Source organism: Strix aluco, chromosome 3 (genome assembly GCF_031877795.1).
Source record: "Strix aluco isolate bStrAlu1 chromosome 3, bStrAlu1.hap1, whole genome shotgun sequence".
In the NCBI taxonomy this organism is placed as follows: domain Eukaryota; kingdom Metazoa; phylum Chordata; class Aves; order Strigiformes; family Strigidae; genus Strix; species Strix aluco.
This window is the reverse complement of record NC_133933.1, coordinates 27752329-27776768: the sequence shown is the minus strand read 5'-3', so window position 1 is coordinate 27776768 and position 24440 is coordinate 27752329. Positions and strand designations below refer to the sequence as shown.

Genomic DNA, 24440 nt, shown 5'->3' with positions numbered 1-24440 from the left:
ATTAACAATGTTTATCAAGCTAGACATGTATGTTCTTAAGATAGTAAATTTAACGGAATGTACAGATACATGACCACCTCCTAATACCGGAATACAAACTTCGTAGAAAAATTATGTATTTTGGACTGTGCAAATAGAAAATTTATGCCTTCCTCTAATTACCTGCAACGCCCACAACCCCAAAGGCAGGTGTATTTTTTGAGCAACTAAATATCACAAGCAATTAGTCAGTCACTGAAATCTGTAACTTCTGTCAGCAATTCCAACTACCATTCTTTATTTTAGATATCACTGTTGCAACAAAAATGGTCTCAGGACTTTCCCAGTACTCATTATCCCATATATCTTATATTATGGGTATCCTGCCTGTTGAACTGTTAAGAACAAATCTGTACTCCTTAGGGCCTATGCTGTGAGAAAAGCAGTGTGTTGTCTTATATTTGCTTTTCAGTGAAAGACACAAATTTAGAATCATGTATAAAATTAGCTTCTTCAAGTGCAAAAATAGACTAATGATCTCCTCTCACTTCCAGCCAGGAATAGGTACTAAAATCAATGAGAATAAAGAGTGTAAAACTAAGGAAAGTATCAATAGATGCAGACTCTACCTCAGAAAACTGGTTTTGTGCAAAGAATGATATTTTATCTTATTCACACACTGGTTATTTTTATCTACATAGCATTTTCATTCATGTGTTAAATATTTACTTTTTCATCCAGATGACTTGTGAAATCTATTTGGAATAACCAATTAAGTTATAAGGAAAAGTGAAGAGGAAAAAAAAAAAAGAATAGAAGATCCTGGAAGATTTACACTAGAGTTGATATTCTATATTCAATAAGTAGGATAAACATAAAAATAACATTATATCCATGTGGAGGCACAATGGAAATATCTCTATACAGGAGCCTGATTTGTTACTCTGAGAAGGCAGAACTGAAAAATGGGAAAAGGACTAATTCATTAAGCCTCCTAATACAGGATACAGTACTATACTTGCCAATACATTTACATTTTACTTTTCATGGTAGGTACATATTTTGTGACCGCAAATGCACCAGCAGAATTTAAAGCCCAAATGACGACCTTTAGCAAATTTACACGAATCTGTTCCCTTCATTAGGATAAAGAGTTATGGGGCTTGATTAGATGGGATTCCACTGCAAGAAGGTGTGATGTATTTTCTGACTGCAGAGAAAGTTGCCAGAATTAGTATAATTTTCCCTTTCCGCATTTAAGTCACAGGATGGACCACACTGTCCCAGTTGACGGGGATGTGACTTGCCCAGGAGGGTCAGAGAGGCTCCCTACAAGCCTATGACAGATTTCTGTAAAATACTCACTTGATTCAGATTTCTGATACTTTACTGCTCTTTTGTGACATAAACTGCTCGATTCTGATCTACTGTCTCTACAATTTTTGCCTTATTCCAAATTCATGTGTCAGAAGTTGTGATATACGTTAGCCCTTCGTAAAATAAGTGCAAGAGCCAACTGGAAACCATCACATCAAGCATGTTTTATTACAAGGGGATATATTCATGCTTTATATGAAGTATAGGAACTATGCCAACTGAGTAATTCTTGATCTCAATATTCTACTGATTATCAAACTGATTAATGAGGAATTCTATTCTTATTTAAAGATGACAGATGGTAGTTTTAACTTATATTGGCAAACATCCTTTGCACGTAATTTTTATTTTTTAAACAATCTTTTCATATCCTGTTTAATTTCACACAGAAAACAAAACCCTTTTAAGTGAGAAAAGATAACATCGCTTCTTTCCTAATTCCAATATTTTTACATGTATTAGAAAGTAGGATAAATAAATTAGTTTCTTAACAACAAAACATATGCAGCTGAGGACTTCAACTTTGTGTTTTTTTAACCAGTGATAAATGAATGAAGGAGCATTCACACTCCCATGTTCTGTTTTTTTTTCCCTGCAAACAGAAGAAATGGCCAAAGAACCTCTTTCATTTTTTTTTATTAGGTTCCTCACCAATGGCTTTTTGTAGATGATTCACAAATATTGTACATTTTGACTCAGGATTTGCAAAATCTCAAATTCTTTTTATTTTTGCAATCAACAAGATCTACGGGCAGGCCATTAGATTCCATGGGGAAGCTGGAAAATACAATAGAGACCAGAAGCAGGTGTAGGAAAGCCTCCAAACACCTGTTCTTTCCCTATAGGGGGAAAAAGCTACATGTATTGGAGCATGCATTAGTATAGACCATAGGAAATTTCTGAATGTACTCAAAAAGCTCCATCACTCAGGAAACTGAATAGCCATGAGCACTGTTTCTAGGTAAATCTTATTTAATGTTTCCCTAATTAGAATCAATAGAACCCAATTTTCATTCCTGTGCCTTTGTTATGCACAAACTATCAGTCAGGGTCCAGAAAATCTCCCAGGCTACTTCCACACAAAACCGATTCAACTGTTTCAAGTCTTGACACTTATCTGGCAGGATCTGAAAATTAAGTTTTATAAATGTTTGTTACAAAACTGTTTGTAATTGGATGAGCTAAGGAAAATGGAGGCACTCAGATAATGAGTAATGATTTATAAGGAGGTTAGTTCATCTCAGACAAATGGAGCTTATAGAAATTGGTGTAGTTATCGTCTTAAAGGTAATGTAATGCACTACTTTGCAGTCATCTTGGGTTTACACACAGACTCCTGTGTTTCAGTAAAACTGCGTTAACCTCTATTCATATTAAAGGGCTTGGGGTTTTGGGGTTGGATTTTTTTTTTTTGCCTGTTTGGTCTTGGCGGTTTTGGTATGCTAGGCTATCATTTCTACTCAATGACAATATCAAGTAAATGAAAAACTGACAATCTGTGCACGCAGGAAAACTAAACCTCTAATGAAATTAAGCATTAGAGTTTATTAAATTTTATTGTATTATCAGAAAGTTTTTATTATAATGTGCAAAATCTGCTTAGTGCAGCCCTAGATTGTATTTACAGAACAGTGGGACAGCTTATGGAGGCTGAGTAGAAGATGCCAGATTGGACAATTGAAGGAATATAATCAGCATAATGTTTTTTGGAAAGGCAAAAGGAAACTATGCCATATGTTCACTTAAGCCTTAATTTTATGTAAAACTGGCTGTTTTTTCTTTGACACAGCTAAAATGCCCTTTCACTTACAGTTCAAAGACTGTTTATTTGCTCTCCAGATCCCCATATGCTCAAACGTATTGTACACAGCACTGTCCCCTACTGGGGAACATGCACGGAAACAAATTCCATTTTCCATACAGCCAGGTATTTTCAAGAGCCTAAAACTGACATGTGTGTTGTCAGAGGCACAGGGACAGAGGCAAATGGGAGACAAGAGGGAGTTTGCCCTCCTCATTTCTCTGGCTTATTTCTCTATTTTAGGAGCAAAGTAACCTTCTTGGCAGGTGCAACTGGACGTGTATATTCTCATTTGAATTCAGAAGAGTTTACAACACTTGACATAGCGTGTATGCCTTTGCAGAGTAATATACTAGCCTCTTGCACTACAGCTATAATGCTATTAAATTTACTTCATGGAATTAGTACAGTCGCTGCTTGAGTTTATATAAGCTGCAAAGCAAAACCCCTAACTATTTTTAGTTAATCGCAAAGAGGATGGAACTTGTATTTTAGCAATGAGATGATCATCTCTCAATTTCAGCCTGGCGAGATACTATCAAGGACATTATTAAAACATAACAAAACAAAGCAAAAAGAATCCATGAGAGTACTAGAGCCCAGTAACTACCAATCTAGGCTTGTTATTAGTGTGGCATATTGCTGTTTTAATCTAATACTAGGTAGTGTATTAATCTATAGGTATAAATTAATGAGGCTCTTAATGTATTTTCTTTGGGAGGTTGAGCAGTCAAACTCATTTAGTTAGTGAAAACTACAAAAATCACTTTCTTGTGAAATCTGAAACTAGAAGCTTCAATGAACTAATGATCACAGTATGAACCATTTTATGTACCACTGAAAATAAAGATAACCTGTAAATGTAAAATTTGCACTGCATAAACCATGCTTTTATACACTTCCACCTGTAAAAATACTCTTTGTTCAACTCCACTTGAGAAAGATGAGCATATTTAAAACAAAATATGTTAAGAGCTAAATGGATATAGTGTTCATGGTAGTATCTTCTGACCAAACCCCTGTCCCAGTCAGAAGATTAGCAAACAGGGCTAGGAGTCAATACCTTGTATTCGAAGAGAAATTATGTATATCTGGTGTACTCACATGGCTTTTTTGCTGGCTGAACTAGCTGAGGGTTCAGGTATGGGCTATTCTCTGCATCTATTCTGCGCTTGTACTTCTGGCGACCTCCACGTACTCTGTCTAAGCGGACACCTACATTGGGAAAAATAAGCAAACATGTAATTAAATATATTATGACGATGCCTTTCAGGTAACAATCTTCTATCTCCTGCCTTCCAATATTTATTTAAAATGCATGTTTATTTCAAAAGATTAATTTCAGAAAGCAAGGGAAAGCAGCACTAGAAGTATTGGCAAGCTGTTTTGGTTTTCACACATGCAAGACTAAGTACACAACATAATTTCCTGTTCATTTAAAACCATTTGTTCATTTTTACATATTATTAAAAACAGCTAACACGTTTAGTTTCCATTTGAAAGAGTCTGATCTTAAGTCATCTTTGCCAGAAAAAGTTCAAAGCTGTAATAAAACACCATGGATATACAAGGCTAACAGTATGAGTAGAGAAGTACAGAGAATTAGAACTTTAGAAACAATGAGTGTCATATAGAGTTTAGATAGTCAAAGCAAATGCTTTTAATTAACATGGATTAACACGGCCAGAGGATACAAAGTAAGTATCCTTCGTAAAATAAGAACATGTATGTGGCTTAAAGACCTGAAATGGTTCATAAGGGTTTGAAAGAAATTGTATGACTGTTCATTTAGATGTCATCAATGATGAATTAGCACTTATGTTCTACCTGCATATTGTTCATCGTTTCAATAAAGCATTCTGCTACTTATTTTGTACGCATGCATCAGAGCTTACCTTCCCGAAACAAGCTATAGCTGCTCTCATAGACATAGTGAAAAAAGGCGGGAGAAAAAAAGATGGTAGGTCCTATAACACATTTCCTTCTGAGTCACACAGGCAGATTACCAGACAACCATGTCATACAAATGTCAGTATAACCAAGTAGTAACATAACGCTGAAGTTGAAAACCTCGGCACATATGCAGGGCAACAGGACAAGTAATACCAAGTGCAAAATTTGTCCCTGATGACATGGATTTAACTAGACAAGAATGCAAGGACACATTACATATCAATGATCCCTATGAGCGATGCAATAAAGTGCAGCTCACTTTCTCACTTTTCATTGTCTATTTTAGCTTTTCTCCCTCTATTTATCTTTTCTATTGCCATTATTGAGCCCTACTCTACTACTTCCCATCTCCTTGATCTCTCCCTCACAGGAAATACCTCCAAAACTGGCTTCTGGATGGCAGAGAAGCCACCACTGAAGAAATTACAGTTTATGTGCACAGCAAGAAGAACACGGCACTGAATTTACATGCTGCCCATGAACCTGCACTGGTAACTCAGTCTAGTTACCAGAAACATCTGTCAGTCCTCTTTCATCCTCAAAAACAAAAGAGGATTGACTGGGTTTTGGTGAGAAAAGACATTTGCCAAATAGCCAGAAACCCAAGGCCAACTCTCGTTGGCTTGTTTTTGTGTCTTCTTCTGTTATATTTCCTGCTTTTTTCTTTTCCTGTTCGATCTCCTACTCTCCAAGCTGGCATGAGACTAACACACCAGAACACTCACTAGTTGAACCATGGAAGATGGCAGTTTACAGATCCAAGTCTGTATTCCCCTACCAGCAGGGAAGGCTTTGTGTGCACGGGTTCTCATTCACACAGACGGACTGCTGGTATCTATAAAGGTTAGTAACACAGGAGATACCTTGCTTAAGGACACAACCAATGTCTGTAACTATAATGCTGTGAATTCCATACAACAGTGCTAACCACCTTTTGCTTACCAGGAAAATGGGCAGTGATCACCTCTATTTAATAGTGACATTTCATTTGGTTGACTGTACAAGACTCTGTATTTCACTCCCTCAAACTCAGGAAGTACATTCTCACTGTGTGTTACCAGTTATACTTCTGTGAATCACATTACATAAATAATAAAACCAATCAACCACATACCCAAACAGGTCAGTTTATAATGATGAATGAAATTTTATATATGGTATTTACATATTTCACTACCAAACTTGTGACCTATTTGTGGTCTAAGCTATCTTATAAAATCCATAGTGATTCAATCATCAAAGTGTGGTTATTTTTTGTTTGTTTTCAAAGTTATACTTAGAAATGCATGAACACTTTAAAAACTGATAGTCAAAAGCTTTTCAGAGCTAATGGTATCTCAGTGTTCTCCACCCCTGAATTAGGAGTTTGAGCTATACCTGAAGGAAATTACATCCATGACAATACACTGCCGTAAAAACAAGTAGCAAAAGACCCAGCTGAATATTCAGAAATAGGCAGAGGATTAGAACAAGCCACATGCGATATTGGTGGGAGTATAAAAAAGACTGCCCAGCAGTTGAAGAAAAATAGATAGAAAATTATATCTGCATAATTCAGATGCCATCCTTCTTTCTGCTTGGGAGCAGATTTCATAGTGATAAAAGATGGATAGAATCAGATAGAAGTATGTTTAATCAAAAAGTAATGGAACTGAAGCTTAAATTAAAATAATATAAATCTACCAAGATGAACAATTTTTTTACCTCCTTTGCATTTGCCAAGATACACATTCAAGCCATTCACACACTCAATGGAAGGAAATACAGATGAATGTCACAATAGTAAAATTATACATAGATCCATGTACTCACCTATTATACATAGCTATACCTATAAATATAGCTACTTTCTTTTTTAAAATGATAAAATTATAATTCTAAATAATGGGCAAGTAACAGTATTACGCATTTTAGAATTACGTAAATCTCTAATATAACTAATTCCAATGCTAATGTGAAAACATTTTTGATAACATAATACCAACAGAATATAAATTAGAGGTTTATAATCCTTTCAGTAAAACTGGTACGGAGTTTACCATCATTTTAGGTCCCAAGTTTTCCTTGCTCCTAAGTACCATTACAAAGTAGCTATTTTAGAATCAATTTCTGATAATCTAACACACCCTAAGTGGTATTTTAATTCCCAAGAGTCTTTACAGAAGTAAAGACAATGCAAGACACCGCTTAAGAGAGTATATCCATCTGATGTTCCATAAAAAATTGGAGTTTGGTGGGTAGCAAACTGAAATCCATAGGTTCCTGTGTATATGCATGCATCTTTCTCTGTAACTCTTGTGGCTTGTATGAGAGAATTAATTAACAGCTGATGCCTTCTCTGTTAGAGAAACAGGGAAGAAAGAAAAATAATTTTGTCTTAATTCGGGGTGGGAGGGGCTTAACATCTTGATTACAGAGGTAATTGCTATAATTCAACACATACTCTGTACTCAGACTATTAAGGAGGATATTGTGGCATCTAGCTACAGTACAGGGAGAAGTTAAGTAGAACTCTGCTTTGACTCTGCTATGCATGTGGCTTGCCAGAGTCTTCAGCAACTCCATTCACTGACCATAGCAGTCCTCAACCATAAAGTGAAAAGATATCCACCCCACCTATATAAACTCATGGCACATCTCCAAATCAATTGCACTATGTCTTATCATTACAGTTTTTTAGAGTCAAAACATTCATTAATGTCACTGAACAAAGTCCCACTGAAGACAAGCAAGTTGATTCTCCACATTCCCCAACACCAAGTGTAATTCTAAAATTCTTCAACAGAAAAAAAAAACCAAAACCAACAAACAAACCCAAATGAGAAAAACAGGGATGACCACAGGGTGTCTTCTTTGGTACAAATAGAAAGAACAGGTCTGCTACCAGTTATGATACCATTTCAACAGTCAAGTGCAACACATTCACTTTACACCTTACGATAAGTACAACTCACAGCTCCTCTGTTCAAGAGTGATGGGCAGTCACACATTTTGAAAAAAGGTACCAAACTCAGAAGATAAGGATTAGACTAGAACTGCAAAATATGGAGAGATGGAAACTATGTAAATCAATGCAATAGCTACTTTTTTAAAAGAAGGCAATTACACATACTGATCCAACATAAGAATTCCTCCAGCTGGCCTTCAGAAAAAAAAAAATGGCCTCATAGTTACTATGCTGGGGATGAGTCTCTTTAACCAAGTAACAAGTGATAGGACAAGAGGGAATGGCCTCAAGTTGCGCCAGGAAAGGTTTATACTAGATGTCAGGAAGTATTTCTTTACAGAATGGGTTATTAGGCAGTGGAATGGATTGCCCAGGGAGGTGGTGGAGTCCCCATCCCTGGAGGTGTTTAAGAGTCGGGTCGACATGGAGCTGAGAGATATGGTGTAGTTGGGAACTGTCAGTGTTAGGTTAATGGTTGGACTAGATGATCTTCAAGGTCCTTTCCAACCTAGTTGATTCTGTGATTCTGTGATTCTATGCGAACTTCTACAAAAAAGGTTCACCTCCTGGTTCCTCACACAATCTTTCCACGACCTTCTATAAATGCTTACCAACACACAACAAAATGATATTGGCTGGATGGTCGCACTCAAAGAGTTGTGGCCAACAGCTCAATGTCCAAGAGAAGACCGGTGACGAGTGGTGTTCCTCAGGGGTTGGTGTTGGGACCGGCGCTGTTTAACATCTTTGTTGGTGAGATGGACAGCAGGATTGAGCGCACCCTCAGCAAGTTCACCGATGACACCAAGCTGTGTGGTGCGGTCGACAGGCTGGAGGGAAGGGATGTGCCATCCAGAGGGACCTGGACAGGCTTGAGAGGTGGGCCTGTGCACTCCTCATGAAGTTCAACAGGTCAAGTGCAGGGTTCTGCATGTGGGTTGAGACAATCCCAAGCAAAAATACGTTGGGCAGAGAATGGATTGAGAGCAGCCCTGTGGAGAAGGACCTGGGAGTAGTAGTGGATGGAAAACTGACTCGGAGCCAGCAATGTGTGCTCACAGCCCAGAAAGCCAACTGAATGCTGGGCAGCATCAAGAGAAGTGTGGCCAGCAGGGCGAGGGAGGGGATTCTCCCCCTCTACTCTGCTCTCGTGAGACCTCACCTGGAGTGCTGTGTCCAGCTCTGGGGCCCCCAGTATGAAAAGGATATAGACCTGCTCAAGCAGGTCCAGAGGCCACGAAGATGTTCAGGGGGCTGAAGCACCTCCCCTGTGAGGACAGGGTGAGAGAGTTTGGGTTGTTCAGCCTAGAGAAGAGAAGGCTCTGGGGAGACCTTATAGTGGCCTTCCAGTACTTAAAGGGGGCCTCCAGGAAAGATGGAGGGGGGACTCTTTATCTGAGAGTTTAGTGATAGGATGAGGTAACGGTTTTAAACTGAAAGAGGGGTAGATTTAGATTAGATATAAGGAAGAAATTCTTTACTGTGAGGGTGGTGAGACACTGGAACAGGTTGCCCAGAGCAGTGGTGACTGCCCCCTCCCTGGCAGTGTTCAAGGCCAGGCTGGACGGGGCTTTGAGCAACCTGGTCTAGTGGAAGGTGTCCCTGCCTATGGCAGGGGGGGTGGAACTAGATGATCTTTCAAGGTCCCTTCCAACCCAAGCCATTCTATGATTCTATGATATTAGGCACTTACTCTTAAGTGAAAGTATCCACATAGTCCTGCACAGAAATAACTGAAGTCTAGAGCTGATGTATGTAACGAGTTACCCACCGGGTACTTCAATCTAAACAAACTTAATGTGGGGAAACTTGGACTCTTAATTTTCTCTGCATTTTCTCATCTGTTCCTCCCTCACCAACAGATGCAAATTTTATTCCTTTTGTATAGTCCTTTTCTCTCACACTGCCTTGAACCCCTTGTGTGGGACAAGCACCCCACTGTGACTGGTGATATGTAATCAAAAAGATTGCCCTTACCCCTGTATATCATTCTTTCTGCAATTCAGGTCTTCAGTATGATAATTATATTTAACAGTGTCATCTATTTCTCCATACAGAATCCAAGACCCAAGTATATCCAAAGTATACTTATTTACTCCTTTATAATCTACCTCTCTTCCTGTTTTCCATTCCCTCCTTCTTACCTCTGCTGCAAGTCTCCAGTGTTCATTTATCTACTTGTCCCACAAACATTCTTGTACTTCCCATAGAGCTCTATACCCACAGGAAATCCTCAGACTAACTCGGAAGGCATTAGTCCAATCCTTTAAATCAAGACCTACCAATGCCAGGACTGCCCATAAGAAATTGCTTACTACCTACAAATGGCGATAGCTTTTTATTTTGGAAAAAATATATCTAATTAACTTAAATATGAACTGATATCTGAATAAATCAAAACTCCCTCTCTTCCTTCCAGTACATCACTAAAGAACAGGTTTGAGATCAGAACCAAACCCACAATTTTGACTTCCTATGGAAATTTCAAATTCTGCTCCTTTTCCATCCCCCCTACATGAGATATTTATGGCAAGTAGAGACATTCTACACCAGTGCCGTTCTGGCAAGTTCCACCTTTAACACAGCACTCTATGTATACTAAATATATTCCTATCTCAATTTTTGAGATATGTAACTGGGAAACGATCCTTTTTCTACAGATGTCTGTAAGATTCCCAGCATTAAATTTTACAGCAAGACCAGTAAGAATGGATGCACACATAACTGTGCCAAGCTTTAGAGGAACATCAGTAGCAGAGACAGAAAACCAGATTAACAGCTAAACTGAAAAGAGCAAAAGGAATTTTAATGGCAGGTTCTGATGTGGTTCTCCTTTGGGACATCTTGATAGAGTGTTCCGGTTCACTTGAACATACTGTGCTTATTTGTAAGATTGCTGGGTAAGCTTGGGTGAATATTATAAACTCTGGGTTTTCAATTTATTCACACAAAATGGGAAAACCAGTTGATTTTTCCACCACGAACACAGACAGAATGTATTTAGAGCTAAAAATGCATGATCATCTAGTAACTCTTTAGACAATTCAGTAATCTCCATAGTTTGGGATTAGAGTAGTGGGAGGCCAGTGCATTAATCCTACGGTCTGAAAGATCTGTAGTGGAAAAAATACTTCCACTTTAACCACAAAAGATCTCTCTCACTATAGTAGAAACATGCAGGAAGTAACACAGCATGACGAAAAAAGGATAATATGAGCTATCTTTTCTTCTGGACCTGCATATTTGTTTTATGTGCTAAATTATAAGGATGCCAGATAGCTTTTATAATCAGTTTACAAAGTATTTGAATAATACCATGTGCAGGTGAAAATTCAGCTAGAGATGTAAAATATGTGTCCATTAGGCTGGTAATATTTTGAAAACAGAGTCCTAAGTCATCAAAGAAGATAAAAGCCATGACTCACATTAAAGCTTTCCTGATCGACAGCTGAATTAACAATTAGCAGGGGAAGGCTTTAGTGTTTTGTCTTCTGATAGCTATCTGCACTATTAAATACACTATTTAGTGTAGCATAGGAAGTCTAAAAATCATCCTCCTACTTTACATTCAGTCACTACCAAAAAGTATTTGTTAATATAGGATAAAATTGGCTGTCCTCAAGAGATGTCTATAAAAAAATTTCATTCAGGAACCTGCCCATATAATGGACTGAAAGACAAAACAGTGTTTATTATCCAACTTGCTCTGTGACTATGAGTAAGTTGCTTGATTTATCTGTTCCCATTACAAAGATTTACAACAGTTTATTATTTAAAAAAAAAAAACAACAAGTATTGGGCCAATTAAAATATTTAGTGAATTTTTGCAGGTTGAAAAATCAAAAGAGAAAAATATTGCTTTTGTAAACGTGTTTCAAACCAACGTTTCATTTCAGATTTTACTCATGTTTAATAATTAAAAATGTCTCTGGGCAACCAAATTAAGTAACATATTGGAAATCCATTTTTTTTCCTGGGAAGAAGGGATGAGAAAGCTGGAATTTGGGAAAGGAACTGAAAAAAAAATTCTCTTTGGTTAAAGCCCAGAGGTTTTTTTTCAGTTTGACAAAAGAACTGATAAATGTGTTACTTACACAGCTCAGTACTCAACCTCTCTTGAAAGGAACATTAACTTTGCATGAACTAATCATCCACATGCTGAATTTTTGTGCACTGTCATTTATGCATTAAAACATAAAAGAACATGCATAAAATCCACTTAGTTTTCCCATGCAAATGAGATTTTGTGTAAATAAATTCTATTATTTCTTAGTGCAAGTGATTTCCATTGAGGAATGGTCCATAAACAAAGATGTTCACATGAAGAAAATGTGGCATAAAATGTTGAAGAGTACTACCGTTGCTTTACATTTTTAATGGTTCCATATGAAGCTAAGTATCCTAATCTGTGACACTCACAAATACAAATTAGGTCACACGCAACAGGTGACAAGTTTTAATTGAATGTCTTCTGTCTTCAATTCTGACAAAAGGTGAATGGAAATAAATGAGTCTGGCAAGACAGCCCTGAGCCTTACAATACCCAATATCTCATTATTTTTAAACAGCTATCTATAAACTGATGCTGACAAGCCTTGAACCTTTTATTTCTGTTCAGGAAGAGGTGAATGTGCAGAAAGAAAGGAAAAAAAAAAAGAAAAACAGGACAGCTACGCTGTTGCATTAAACATGCAATACCCATTATTAGCTCTCAAATATTACAAAAGAATACCTTTTACATGTCACATAAGAACTTATAAAAAAAATCCATTTATTTTCCAGAAGAGATATACTCTATGCACTCAGTTCCTAGTGCCTAAATCTGATTTCTTCTGAGTGTTATGCTACCAGAACTTCATTAGAATTATACTAGACTCATGCCGATTTTAAAGAGACTGAAATTAGGCCACTAAATACAGGCTACAAAACTTCCACTTCTTCTCCTTCACTTTTCCAAAGTAAGGAAGAGCCTATGTTGCAGCATAATGTGCATATTTGTAGACTGTGAAGGAAAAGCGACTGAGACCTAAGACTGTGAATATATAAAGCCCTGATGTTTCTGAAATGAAACAGTTACCATCACATAATACTTCTCTCCACATCACCTGGATTACTAATATACTAATAACTAGGAAGCACTGTAAAATACTGCAAAAGCTTTTATGAATAACACAGAAAATACTGTTGCTAATTGCACCATTAAATTTCATGTCAATGTGCTTATATATCATAACCATACTACATAATAGTATAGCCCTTATTTTTGTAATTATGCATACGATGTCCTGGGACAAGGCATAAGAATAAATAAAGGCAATCTATCACTAACTAAATACCACAGTTCCTTCCTTAATTTATTTAAATACAGTTACACAAGATGCTATCTTGTTTCAGAGTTCAAATTACAACCAATTTAATGAAGTGGAGCTTGCTGGTCTGTAAAGTCATTACCGCATCAATACACTTGTAACCATTACTTTAAGGTGACAAGTGCAGACTGGGAAAGTCAGCTTGGCTGATGATCCAAGGAGAGGGCATGGAATACCAGGAGACAGAATGGTCAAAAAGTAAGTTTGAGCAAGGCCGCACCAAAGCCTGAAGGTCAAAAGCAGGCCTTTATTCTAGATCACATCACCAGAGCTTATAAAGAATTCAAGAGCAACGCTAGTGACAACTCTAATAGAAAAGAAGTCTAACTGAAGTTCTGGACCATTTGCTGGCGACTCTCAGGAGAGATGGGAAGATCGAAATGAAATGTGTTATAATAATTGGACTGTGAAGTACCAGTAGCATGAATCAAGATCTCAATACCCTTTTCAGATACAATAATGTGCAGTTTCACTATATTTCAGTTAGTGGCTTGGATGATGTGGGATTCTGGAATTAATCTGAGATCCAGAAGTCATGGGAAAGTTTTTAATAGTTTGAGTTGAAACAGTTATATAAAATCATATTGGTCCTACTGGGATGAAGAAATAGCTTGCTTAGAATTAGGATTTCTATCTAGAGGAAGTAATTTCATTTTGCTGGAACAGAACCAGAGAAAACAAAGGGATATCTCTCATCATACTAGAACTTTAAAACAAACGTACAATTCATTGAAATATTAAAAGTTCTTTACCCTAACATGTTCCCTAAGTTTGTGTGTTTTTTTTTTCTTTTCTGTTTTATTATCCTCTTTGGGGATTTTTTTTTCCTTTGAGACAAAATCTTTCTCATCTTCCTCAAGGAATAGATAATCTGTGCCGAACTGTACAAGAGTAAGACAAGCAAAATTTAGTTTCCAAATTGCACTCATCTGGCAAAGTAAGAGACTTACCTTTTCAGTTAAGGCGGCTTTATATTGCCTTAGCACAAAAATATGTATTCTCACTGAATTTTGGACTCCTCCAAGGCTATTCATGGAAACACCATTTTGACATTGTCTCTTCTCTTAGCACATCCGTGTCTATCTCTGCAATCTTTCTCATATTTATGTATGGAGTAATTATGAACTACACTTTTGTTGGTGAAGCACTATGCAATTCTTCCCCGCTTTTTTTATTCTTCTAAAGAGTAAGATTTGTGGAACCTCATCAATTTCACACTTCATCCTTCAAGCTTCCTCAAAAGGTACGGTATAATTCTGAACTTATTCCTTCTTCTGCATGCTGCTTTATGGCACTGCAAAATCTACACCAGGTGGCACAATGGGAAAACAGCCCAAGAAGCATACACCATGTTTCAGCCTCTGACTGGGGCTAACACATTTTTAAGAGTATTATATTTTATCATGATTTATAGTCTAAGTATACTTATCAATTTTACCTATACAGAAGACTGTGTTGGAAACTAGAGTATCTGAAGTAATTTAATGAGTGCATGCCAGCCTGATGCTAAAAAGATGGGGTACTTTTAAACCTAAGCATCAACTTTACATGAAAATGTGGGCTTGGAAAATGTGATATTCTTATGTTTTGACTTATTTTTGCACCCAAAATATGAGTATTTTGTCTTCTGTACTGTTATTTTGTGGGCAATTTTTTTTCAGGATTAGACAGGAGTTATACAACAGGGTTTCATTTGGGGTCTCAGAGCACTCTTAAGCACAGTTACAGAATAATTCTAACTTCAAGATAAAAGAAAATCTTATATTACTAGTTTCAGGTGTCTTTGGCAAATGATGTGGCTTTTCTGTACTTTGCTCCTCTTGTCAACATACTGTAACTTTCTGTTTCTTAAAAGTCTACCTGCTGCAAGAGTAAAGTTCAACAGTGGCTTACATGAGTTCATAGTACAGACGGTCACATTTTATAACTGTGAAGAATTTGAAATTCCTGGTTTCTACTCTGTTTCTGACTTCCCCAAGCAGTTACTTATTTTAAAAAGGTAATCTTTATCTGCTACTTAGGTAGGAAAAAAACAGTGATCTAGGTTAATATGTTCAGACTGGAAGGCACTGACATACCACATCACAGCATCTTCCCATGCAGTGTTGCTCCTGCCTGAAAATCTCAGAGTCTATGCAGAAGAATAAATTTAAGTTTTTTTGTTTCACTATTTGCAGTGGGTTAAAGTGATCATTGTTCAACAACAAAACTAAAACTTCAAAATTAAGTGGCTAGATGGGCATCAAATCAAGACATACCATAGTAAAATAAAAAAAAAATGTAGAATGTCAGTGTGGTGGAATTGCTTCCTATTTGAGTTGTCTTGTAGCATTGTGTTGAAAGGTAGAAACAAAGAAGGGAGATACATTCTCTGCATCTATAATGGTTTCTGGACGTGGCAGGTAAAAACATTAGAATGTGTGCAGCCCTGGGAAAAAAGCACTCGGGAAGAAAGTATTTGTCTCTTCCTCAAAAAAAGTTGGGTAGTAGTGTATCTAAGGATGAGTATAAAGGTAGAGTCTGTAAAAAACCCTGATAATTTACTCACAAAATTGTATTCAGTAATAACAGAAAAATAAATTAATTAGACAAACCCTTTACAAATAGTGTTCTATAATTTTTGGTCATGACAATAACAGCTTCATGAAGTCCTGCAAGAGCATTAGTACAGAATATTTTCATCTACAATGTGCTACAATTAATCTGAAACTTTCTTCTGCCCCCACCCCAGTATTAAGGAATTTAATTGATTCATATTAATTTCAAATGTTTTCTCAGAGACTAAATACAGCAAACTAGTTTTTAGTTCAGAATTAAACATCTGTCTGCAAAGTTTCTGAAAGCAAAGGGAAATGAGGGTATTATAGCACAGTATTTCTAAGAGAATGGTTCTTTATCATAGCTTCTTATTGTGAGAATGTATTTATGTCCGCACATGCATTCTTACATATATGAAAAATGTTCAAAGTCACAGACTAAACCAGTGCATAAAATCAAAATGTTGTGACATTAAATCCCTATCTGTGTTTGATTAAAAATCACCTGATGTTGAACTCGTGAGTGATCCACTCAAAACGGCCTTGTCAGGAAGGGATTTTATAAATGGCCTTTACTGAGGCTCACAACCCCATCCACAGAACTCTTCTCAAGAAACAAATACTTGTATTTTATACAAAGTATCAGAGTGTACAAACATGTGACCCAACATTTTCCAGAGTACTGAGAATACCCCAGGTGTCAGTGAAAGATGCAGTTGAAGGGATGCTGTAAACTCAGCTAAAGCTTTTACATTTTAAAATAGATATTTGTGTATTTACATAACATTACTGAAACAAATGTTTTAAAAATGCCTTTTCCTTTGTCTTTATCTAACCTTTCCCCTGTTATTCCATGAATACCAGTATGAAAGAATTGTGCATACACTGAGAATCAGAAAGTGAGACAACAGAAAAAACCAAAATTATTTAATGAACTTCTGATACTAAGGTTATGTGAGGAGCAAAATAGGGAATAAAATTTTTCAATTATTTAACTTTATAAAAGAAGGCTCCAGTCCTTCAATTTAATTATATGGGCAGATCTATATAGTATATAAAAGTATCAGATTTGGTGAAATATTGTAAGATTAAAAAATACCTACTACTTTTTGAATCTTCTAATGTTCACTTCTTCTCCCTTAACACAAAAAGGTCTGAAATATTCCTGTATATACGTATTTATAAAAATCCTAAGATAATATGTGGCTTTAACAGCTAAAGCCTGAAGAGAACACCCGATGAAATCTTTACAATTCCTATAACAAGTGTATATATTCTGTGTTTCATCTCGGTAAAGCAATGGAAAAGAAAATGAAACACAAGGAGTTAACAGGTACAGGCAAAGTTCTCTGGACAGAAATGAAAAAATCTAAGTAACTCTTCATTTTGAATTTTAAGTATTCTCCCGAACATATTTAACACTTCGTTCATGCCCAGAGTGTAACTGATTTATACATCAGCTCATATATCCTGCTAGCCTCATAGCCTGACATCCTGCCTAGCATGCTGGAGTGACGGATAATCTTGTTTGTGGCCTCTGCGTCTCGTCCTGAGGTAATACTTGAGCAATTAATGATAAGTTTATTAGTGATACCACTTTATTGATACTACTGCTAGAAGCCCTCCATACAAAAGCATAACGGTATCGACTATTCTTTCATAGTTAGCACTAGGACTGGATCAGAGTTAATGCAGAAGATCCCAGTTGAAAAACATAATTGTAATGTGCTCAAGTGTTTTCTAGCCTTTTTGACTATCCATAATGTTACGCACAATTAATACCATGAGGTAAATTGATTTCACTTTAATAAAACACAATAAATTTTGAAACAATTAGACAATATACTCTGATTATAAAATGCCCCAGCTCTAAAACAGGAAACAGTGACAATTTTCTTCTAATCTCATAGGTAATGTCGGGCCTTTGGGAAATGGGTTAATAAATTCTAGTTTTCTAAACCAGGCAGACTGATTTACTGCAAACTTCCCCCATTACAGTTATAGTAGATGTCTATCAAATTGCTTATGAGAACAAATTTATGGAAAATATCCAAGAGTAATGCTTTGTTCTTATTAAAATACATGAATATGTATGTAATTTTAGCCAGACTAAATGAACAAAACAAAACAAAAAGAAAGAGAAAAAAGGTCAACAATTGTTGTCACAAGAATTATTCCTTTCCACAACAACTCCTCCCTGTTAAAAATGCCTTTATATAAAAGATGTTTGTCTGAGGAGAATATTTTTGTCCAAATTGTAATGGCAACTGCTATGAAAAAAATCATACGAAGTGTACAAGGGTATGTTAATGCAAGTAATTGCGCTACATAATTATATAAACATTATTTAAAAGAGGAAATAAAGCATAAAATTTCCTCATCCCCAGGAATTATTTTCATATAGAACTTTAGCAGATGCAGAATTTAAAAAAAAAACAACCTTTAATAGTTTTAAGTCAATAATTCCTGACAAGCACGATCTATTTAAATTGGCCCATGCTTACCCTTCTGAATGTAGATCTCAGTGGGAATATTCACTGTGTGCAATGCTAAAGACACACATATTTTATTTTTCTAGAGGCCATAAAAAGAATATTTACCAAACAGGAGATGAAGGTCTTCTCACTCAATGCATTGCAAATCTAGTGTAATTCTACTGAAGTCTGTACCTTTCTCCAGAGTTACTTCTAAGGGCAGGAAAAGCAAACAATTTACTTTCATGGACTCAGTATTTTTTCCAAATACTGTGCTCCTTTCAAAATTTTCTGCTTTCTCTCCTATTTCTCTCCCAAAGTTTTTTTCCCCCAATTAAAACATGTACATTGGACTCATTCTTTCTTTTTTCTTTTAAACATGTAACTATTCATTTCTACTTGGATTTCATGGACTGTGACATTTTAAACAAGAGCAGAATTTACTGTGTAGAAAGTTGACAGGTTATGTACAAAATAACCTAATGAAACAAACCCACAAACAGAAACCTACAGAAATATTTCAGGATGCTTATAACTAGCACCCACAAGACAAATGTGCATAATCCTCTCACAAGGATAGTTTTTGTGCAACTTAACCATGAAGTGTACATACAAGTCAATCCAAATCTGTGTTTGGGACATCCACTGCAAGATCTAAGTTTCTTCTCATCATCATGAGACTTACCATACTAGTTCACTGTAAAATTCAGCAATAATGGAATTACATTTCATCTTCAGCAGAAGTCCAAAATTTCTAACAGAAAGAGCCTTGGACATATTATGAAGCATCTTTTTCAATGTCCCCTTCCAGCAAACATGTAGTGCCCTTTCACCTATTACTGTATATGTTCCTCCTGCCATATTTGAACAGGGGATTCTTTTAGCTGCTCTTTTTTCCTTTTTTTGATTGAAAAAAATAATTTTGAATTACTAAGAATACTGTTCTTTTGACTTCAGAAGCAAACATTTCGACAGAAGTTTTCCTAACATTGTTTTGGAATTTGAAGTTCACTTTCGATAATTTTTTTTTATACCTTTCCTGTCTATATAGTCAAAGCATAAAGGCTTGTTCATGTAAGATTTGACTTGAAACATTTATATACATTTGCTATGATATTAAAGACATTAAAATTCTAGGTCAAGTGAGGACAATCACAGCTTAAAATACTAATGCAAAGTGGAAATAAAACACATGAAAAATATTTACGCGATACTATTGCCAAGAGTATCAGAAATGCTCTTAGCATAATCATCATTTAGTTTTAAGGCTTCTTTAGGTCTTTTGGAAGTCAGATTACAAAGCTATATCTAAAGGAAAGATACATAGAATTTATTTTTATTACTAATCCATTCTTCTTGATCTGATCAAAGAAAGCACAAAAGAAACAGATGCACATAAGTTCTAACTTCTTAACTGGATACAAAGGGCAGTCAAATTTTTCTTGAATATAGATGAGTTCCCTGGGTCCTGTGAGTTCCCCATGAAAAAATGTACTGCTGTCACCTCTTCACCTTTGTGATCAGGAAAACAGACATAGGCTTAAAGGAAAAGGAGATGACACGACCCATAATGTGTTGCAGTGAGTACGCTTCTCTTTCTCCAGCAGGAACTCTTGAGAGAACGATCACCAAAGGCATGTGTGCTTTGCACATCACAGTGTAACTCGAACAAATTAAACTGCATTGCTTAATGATTAATAAAAGCTAAGAGTCAAAATTCCTTACTCATTCTTTTATCCTGCCTTAACACAGGTAATCCTTCAATACAAATACAGGAAACTGAACACAACCAAGTAAAGGGCTTGACAGCTGCTGGAAAATAAGGTCTCTCTGTGGTTCAGTCTTCAGCGTTTAGATTTTACCTGTCCCCACACATCCACATTACTTCCCTAAAATCTAAACTTATACCTAGGACTGTCCTTTAAGCAAAACAAGCCTTTTCTTACTCTTTTCCTTCTCTTTGACCTTACAACTTTCTCTTTGGATCAGAACCTCCCTCTTCAATGTGCTTTGTTTGTTCCAGAAGGTATTTCGATCCTGAGGTCAAATTTGGATCCATTTTCAGATGTTCCAGTTTTTTTCAACTAGTTTTAATCTGGACTAGATATATTCAGAAGAATGGTATAAAAAGATGCCAAGAGTTCTGAATAAGAGAGCACTGCTTATTGCATTACTATAATGACATAACAGGAATAAGATCTTGCCTGTATTTTCAAAGGAAACTGATTCAAATGTTTTTCCTTGACGCCTTACCTTAGTTAACCTGCAGAAAAGAAAGGAACTGACCATTGACTAATGTGCCTATAAATATGCTTATATCCAGCAAAATCGTGCATCAGTTATAGGAAACATCAATATGTTTTCTGGGAATAGTCAGCCATATCACTCATTGGAGAAAATCAAAACAGATGGCACTGAGAATGGATCCTATGAGGAAGGCCTTTGGGACTGAAGACTGGACCTTGTTTAATCAGTGGTATCAATAGTCTTAACAAATCTGATATTTTCTGGTGCTGTTTCTTAAGGTTTTACATGTTTCCCATTTGCTGACATGGGAGATTTATGTGAACATCGTACACCTTGGCAATGCTCAGGAGCATTTGTTTTTTGAATTGAGGCAGGTTTTAGAAACTGTAACACAATTCATTTTTTACTGCCTTTTCCCCATTTTACAGAGTTAAGTTATTTTCCACTTGTCATGCCATTGTGTCAGAGATGGTGTGGTACAGTGGATTGATACCTCTTTATTATGCTCTCCAGCTTGTGCCTTTCCTTTTAGATTGCTCAGTGATCTTTTCAAACTATCCACGAAGAGTAGAAGTATAGTAAACTTCTCTACTTTGTGCCAAGTTTGTGTGGGGTCTGTTGTTCTTTCAGTGACAGTACTTACATATTTCTTGAAACTAGGTTAACTTGCAGTTAAGCACTAGATCAATAGAAAACTTGGTCAGATATCCTAAATACATCAACCCAGCAGTTTTAGTGATAACTGGACCTTTAAATTAAGATTATGAGCAAAAAGCAAAAATGAGAATATACTGCAAAATTGAAATTAAGAATCTTATCTTTGTCCAGTCCTTTCCACATTCAGAGTGAATTTTAGTACAACTTCCACAGACCAAAGATTACTGAAATTCCACATCAAAAAATTCCTACAGTTCAGATAAATTCAGAGCCAGAGTTCTGTGATTTGTATTGGTAGCCTCCCTGCATCCAGAACAGTGTAGTCCATTTTTTTTTATTCAAAGCCATTTCCACAAAACAACATTAAAATACAGTTAAAAATCCTCTACAAGGACTCTTCGTTTTTAAAATGATCTAATTAAAATATGGGGAAATTCTCCTCCTAGTTATATAAATATGTAAGAGAGCAAAAAAGCTTTTAATATGCTCGGTTTTTATTTCTCCCATTCTATACTATTGCTTCTACTCTGAGGAATGCACTTTAATCTTTGTACTAAATGTAAAGAAATGCACTCTACATTTCTTAAGCCATGCAGTACACTGTACCACTAAGGTATACAATCCTTGTCAAAACTCCACACAGTTGGCAATTGTCACAGTGAACTAAACACACTGGGATTTCAAGTGCTGGATACTATATTTAACAGCCAGAGAAGCTCTTAAATCTTGTTTAAGAAAGAGAGAGCATTACTTATCTAGAGGAAATCCCCCTTTGCCAGCATATGCATAAGAAAGAAAGGCTCTATGTGCTGACCTTTAAAGGGAAATTGAAAATAAAATTTTCTCTCATGAACATACTTCACAGTATTAAAAAACAAACAGGTTAACTATTATGTACATAAGGTGTGAAGTATCAGTAAAGAAATTTTGACTGCTGGCAGAGATAGAAAAGGGTTCAACTTCAATTACGTGGACCAGTGCAAGTCATAGTGACGTGAACAGACATTTACCTGTTTATCTTGGATGGTTGTTACTGAACTGGGCCATAATCAGATGTTTTCTAGGTATCTCTCACATGTCATGCATCATAAAATGAATGGTGATTCCTAAAGTATATTGCCAAAACCGGTTAATGCATATTATTTGTGTAAAACTAAGTCAGTTTAGAAATTAGAACAGAAAACATACCTTATTACATGCAATTGCAACACAGCCCATCCTGCCAACAGCAAAGATCAATGGCTAGGCTAGTAATTCCTCCACTGAGAACAGGTAGGGAGAGACAAAGAATTCTTTTATGTCCTTTGCATTCATCAGTAGATACCACAAAAAAAAAAAATATGGGTCGATTATTTAGTGCTAGTTTCAATTTACATTATTAATGTGAGGAACCAGACTAAATATTGTTTTGCAAGAAAGTAAGCATTGCAAAGGAACAAAACTATAGTAAAGGCGCAAAAACTTCATTTTAAAAAGTCAGTTGGCTTGTGGATGTGTCCTCCCCCCTTTCAGTTTTGACACACAACTATTAACAAAACTTTAAAAATTTAATTTGGATGAAGGATCAATGAAAATTGGTGCTTTTTTCCCACCCAAATATGGGATCTTAACACAGACCATGAAGAAATGGGCAAGTGTATCTTTCAAGAAAAGGTTTTCCATCACACCTTTTTAATGAGCAGTTTACCTGAGGACACACTTAAAGATCAGTGGCATGTTCCACTGCACAAAGATCTGTTATTAAAATCAGGTGATTTTACACAGTTTTCTTGATGAACAAATGCCTGCAGTCCTCACTCAGAGAAAACTCCAACTGAAACTCCCATGCCACTGAAATCCCAACTGCATAATATTCAGCCTAATATTCAACTAATTAATGTAAGCAGTATTACTGCCATTTATCTGTCTTTTTAATTGTTTTTTTCTCAGTTACTTCTCCAGCAAAATGCACTGTGTTCTACTGTTAATTGTGATAAAAAAAAGAATGAACCAAATCAATTACAGTCCTCTGTCAATCTGTATGGTTGAGGCACAACTTTTACTGTTTTAATTAAATGAAGAAATGGGTCTATTGTTTAGTGGCATTAAAGAAGGCAATTCAAAACTTGAAGTAAAGCCTTTTTGTTTTTACTGAGGGGCAGAGATGCCTATAAAAGCAATGCAGGTCTCTATCTGAATTTCATAGCAGCTGTGAAATTTAGAAGAACCACAGAAACAATTAGCTATCCATTTTTTCTTTTAGCTAAAGTACCACTACTTCTAATGGGTTTGGGTTGTGAAGACATTGTGGCGTACAAAATGTTGCTGTGACTTTAATCCTGGGCTAGCAAGAGACAGAATCCTTAATGAAGAAGGAAATTTAAACAAATAAATAGGAAAAATTCTGAAGTAAAAACAACAACAAAATGCCATATAGGTTGTCAATGACAGGGGAAAGATTAGAGGAATTATACTGTTTATTATCAATTTAAATCTGATCTTTTACATGATGACAGTAAGTTCCAGTCTTATTCCCATTAAAGTCAACAGAAGTTTTGCCACTGCATTCAGCTGGAAGAAGAAGAGCCCTCAGTACTGAAAAAGCCCATCAGGCCAAAATCAGATCAGTTAGTTCACATAGGTAAAATAAATACACAAAGAGCAAACAAAGACCTCTGCACAAGTTGAAACTCCGTAAGCCCTTGAAACAGTATTAACACAGCCTTTTGAAGTGACAGGAATAAGTCTTAAAAGGATGAGACTAGCCCTGGTTTATAGCCTGTATTTCCAAACTACAGTCAGCAGTCGCTGAGTGAAGCGCTTTCAGGGAATCCTCCCTCTATTCATGGATGTATGTATACACAGCTATGAACAAGTAGCAAGCTGTTTCCCAGGCATGCAGTGGGTTTTGCAGGCCTCGGTCGTAACTGCTATTTTATCCCTATCATTCCCAGTGAATAGGAGCACAAGGTGGGCTAAATAACACTTGTAGAATACAGGTCCATGCAATACTACTGCCCACTACGCTAAACAAGATGTTCCACACATCCTCGGCAAAGACTTGAGATGAGCTTTGGGAAATTCAGGCTTGCTCACTATAAGGTAAGAAGGCATCAGAGG

General features: G+C 36.3%; 1 protein-coding gene across 13 annotated transcripts in view; it reads right to left on the bottom strand.

The window, feature by feature from the left end:
- Positions 1 to 24440, bottom strand: part of ESRRG (estrogen related receptor gamma) — a 408226-nt gene that overhangs the window by 49218 nt on the left and 334568 nt on the right. For all 13 annotated transcript variants that reach the window (XM_074817905.1, XM_074817904.1, XM_074817911.1 and 10 more), the window contains one exon: positions 4262 to 4372. In XM_074817905.1, the coding sequence (XP_074674006.1) occupies positions 4262 to 4372 (111 nt within the window). The remainder of the gene's footprint in view (positions 1 to 4261; positions 4373 to 24440) is intronic.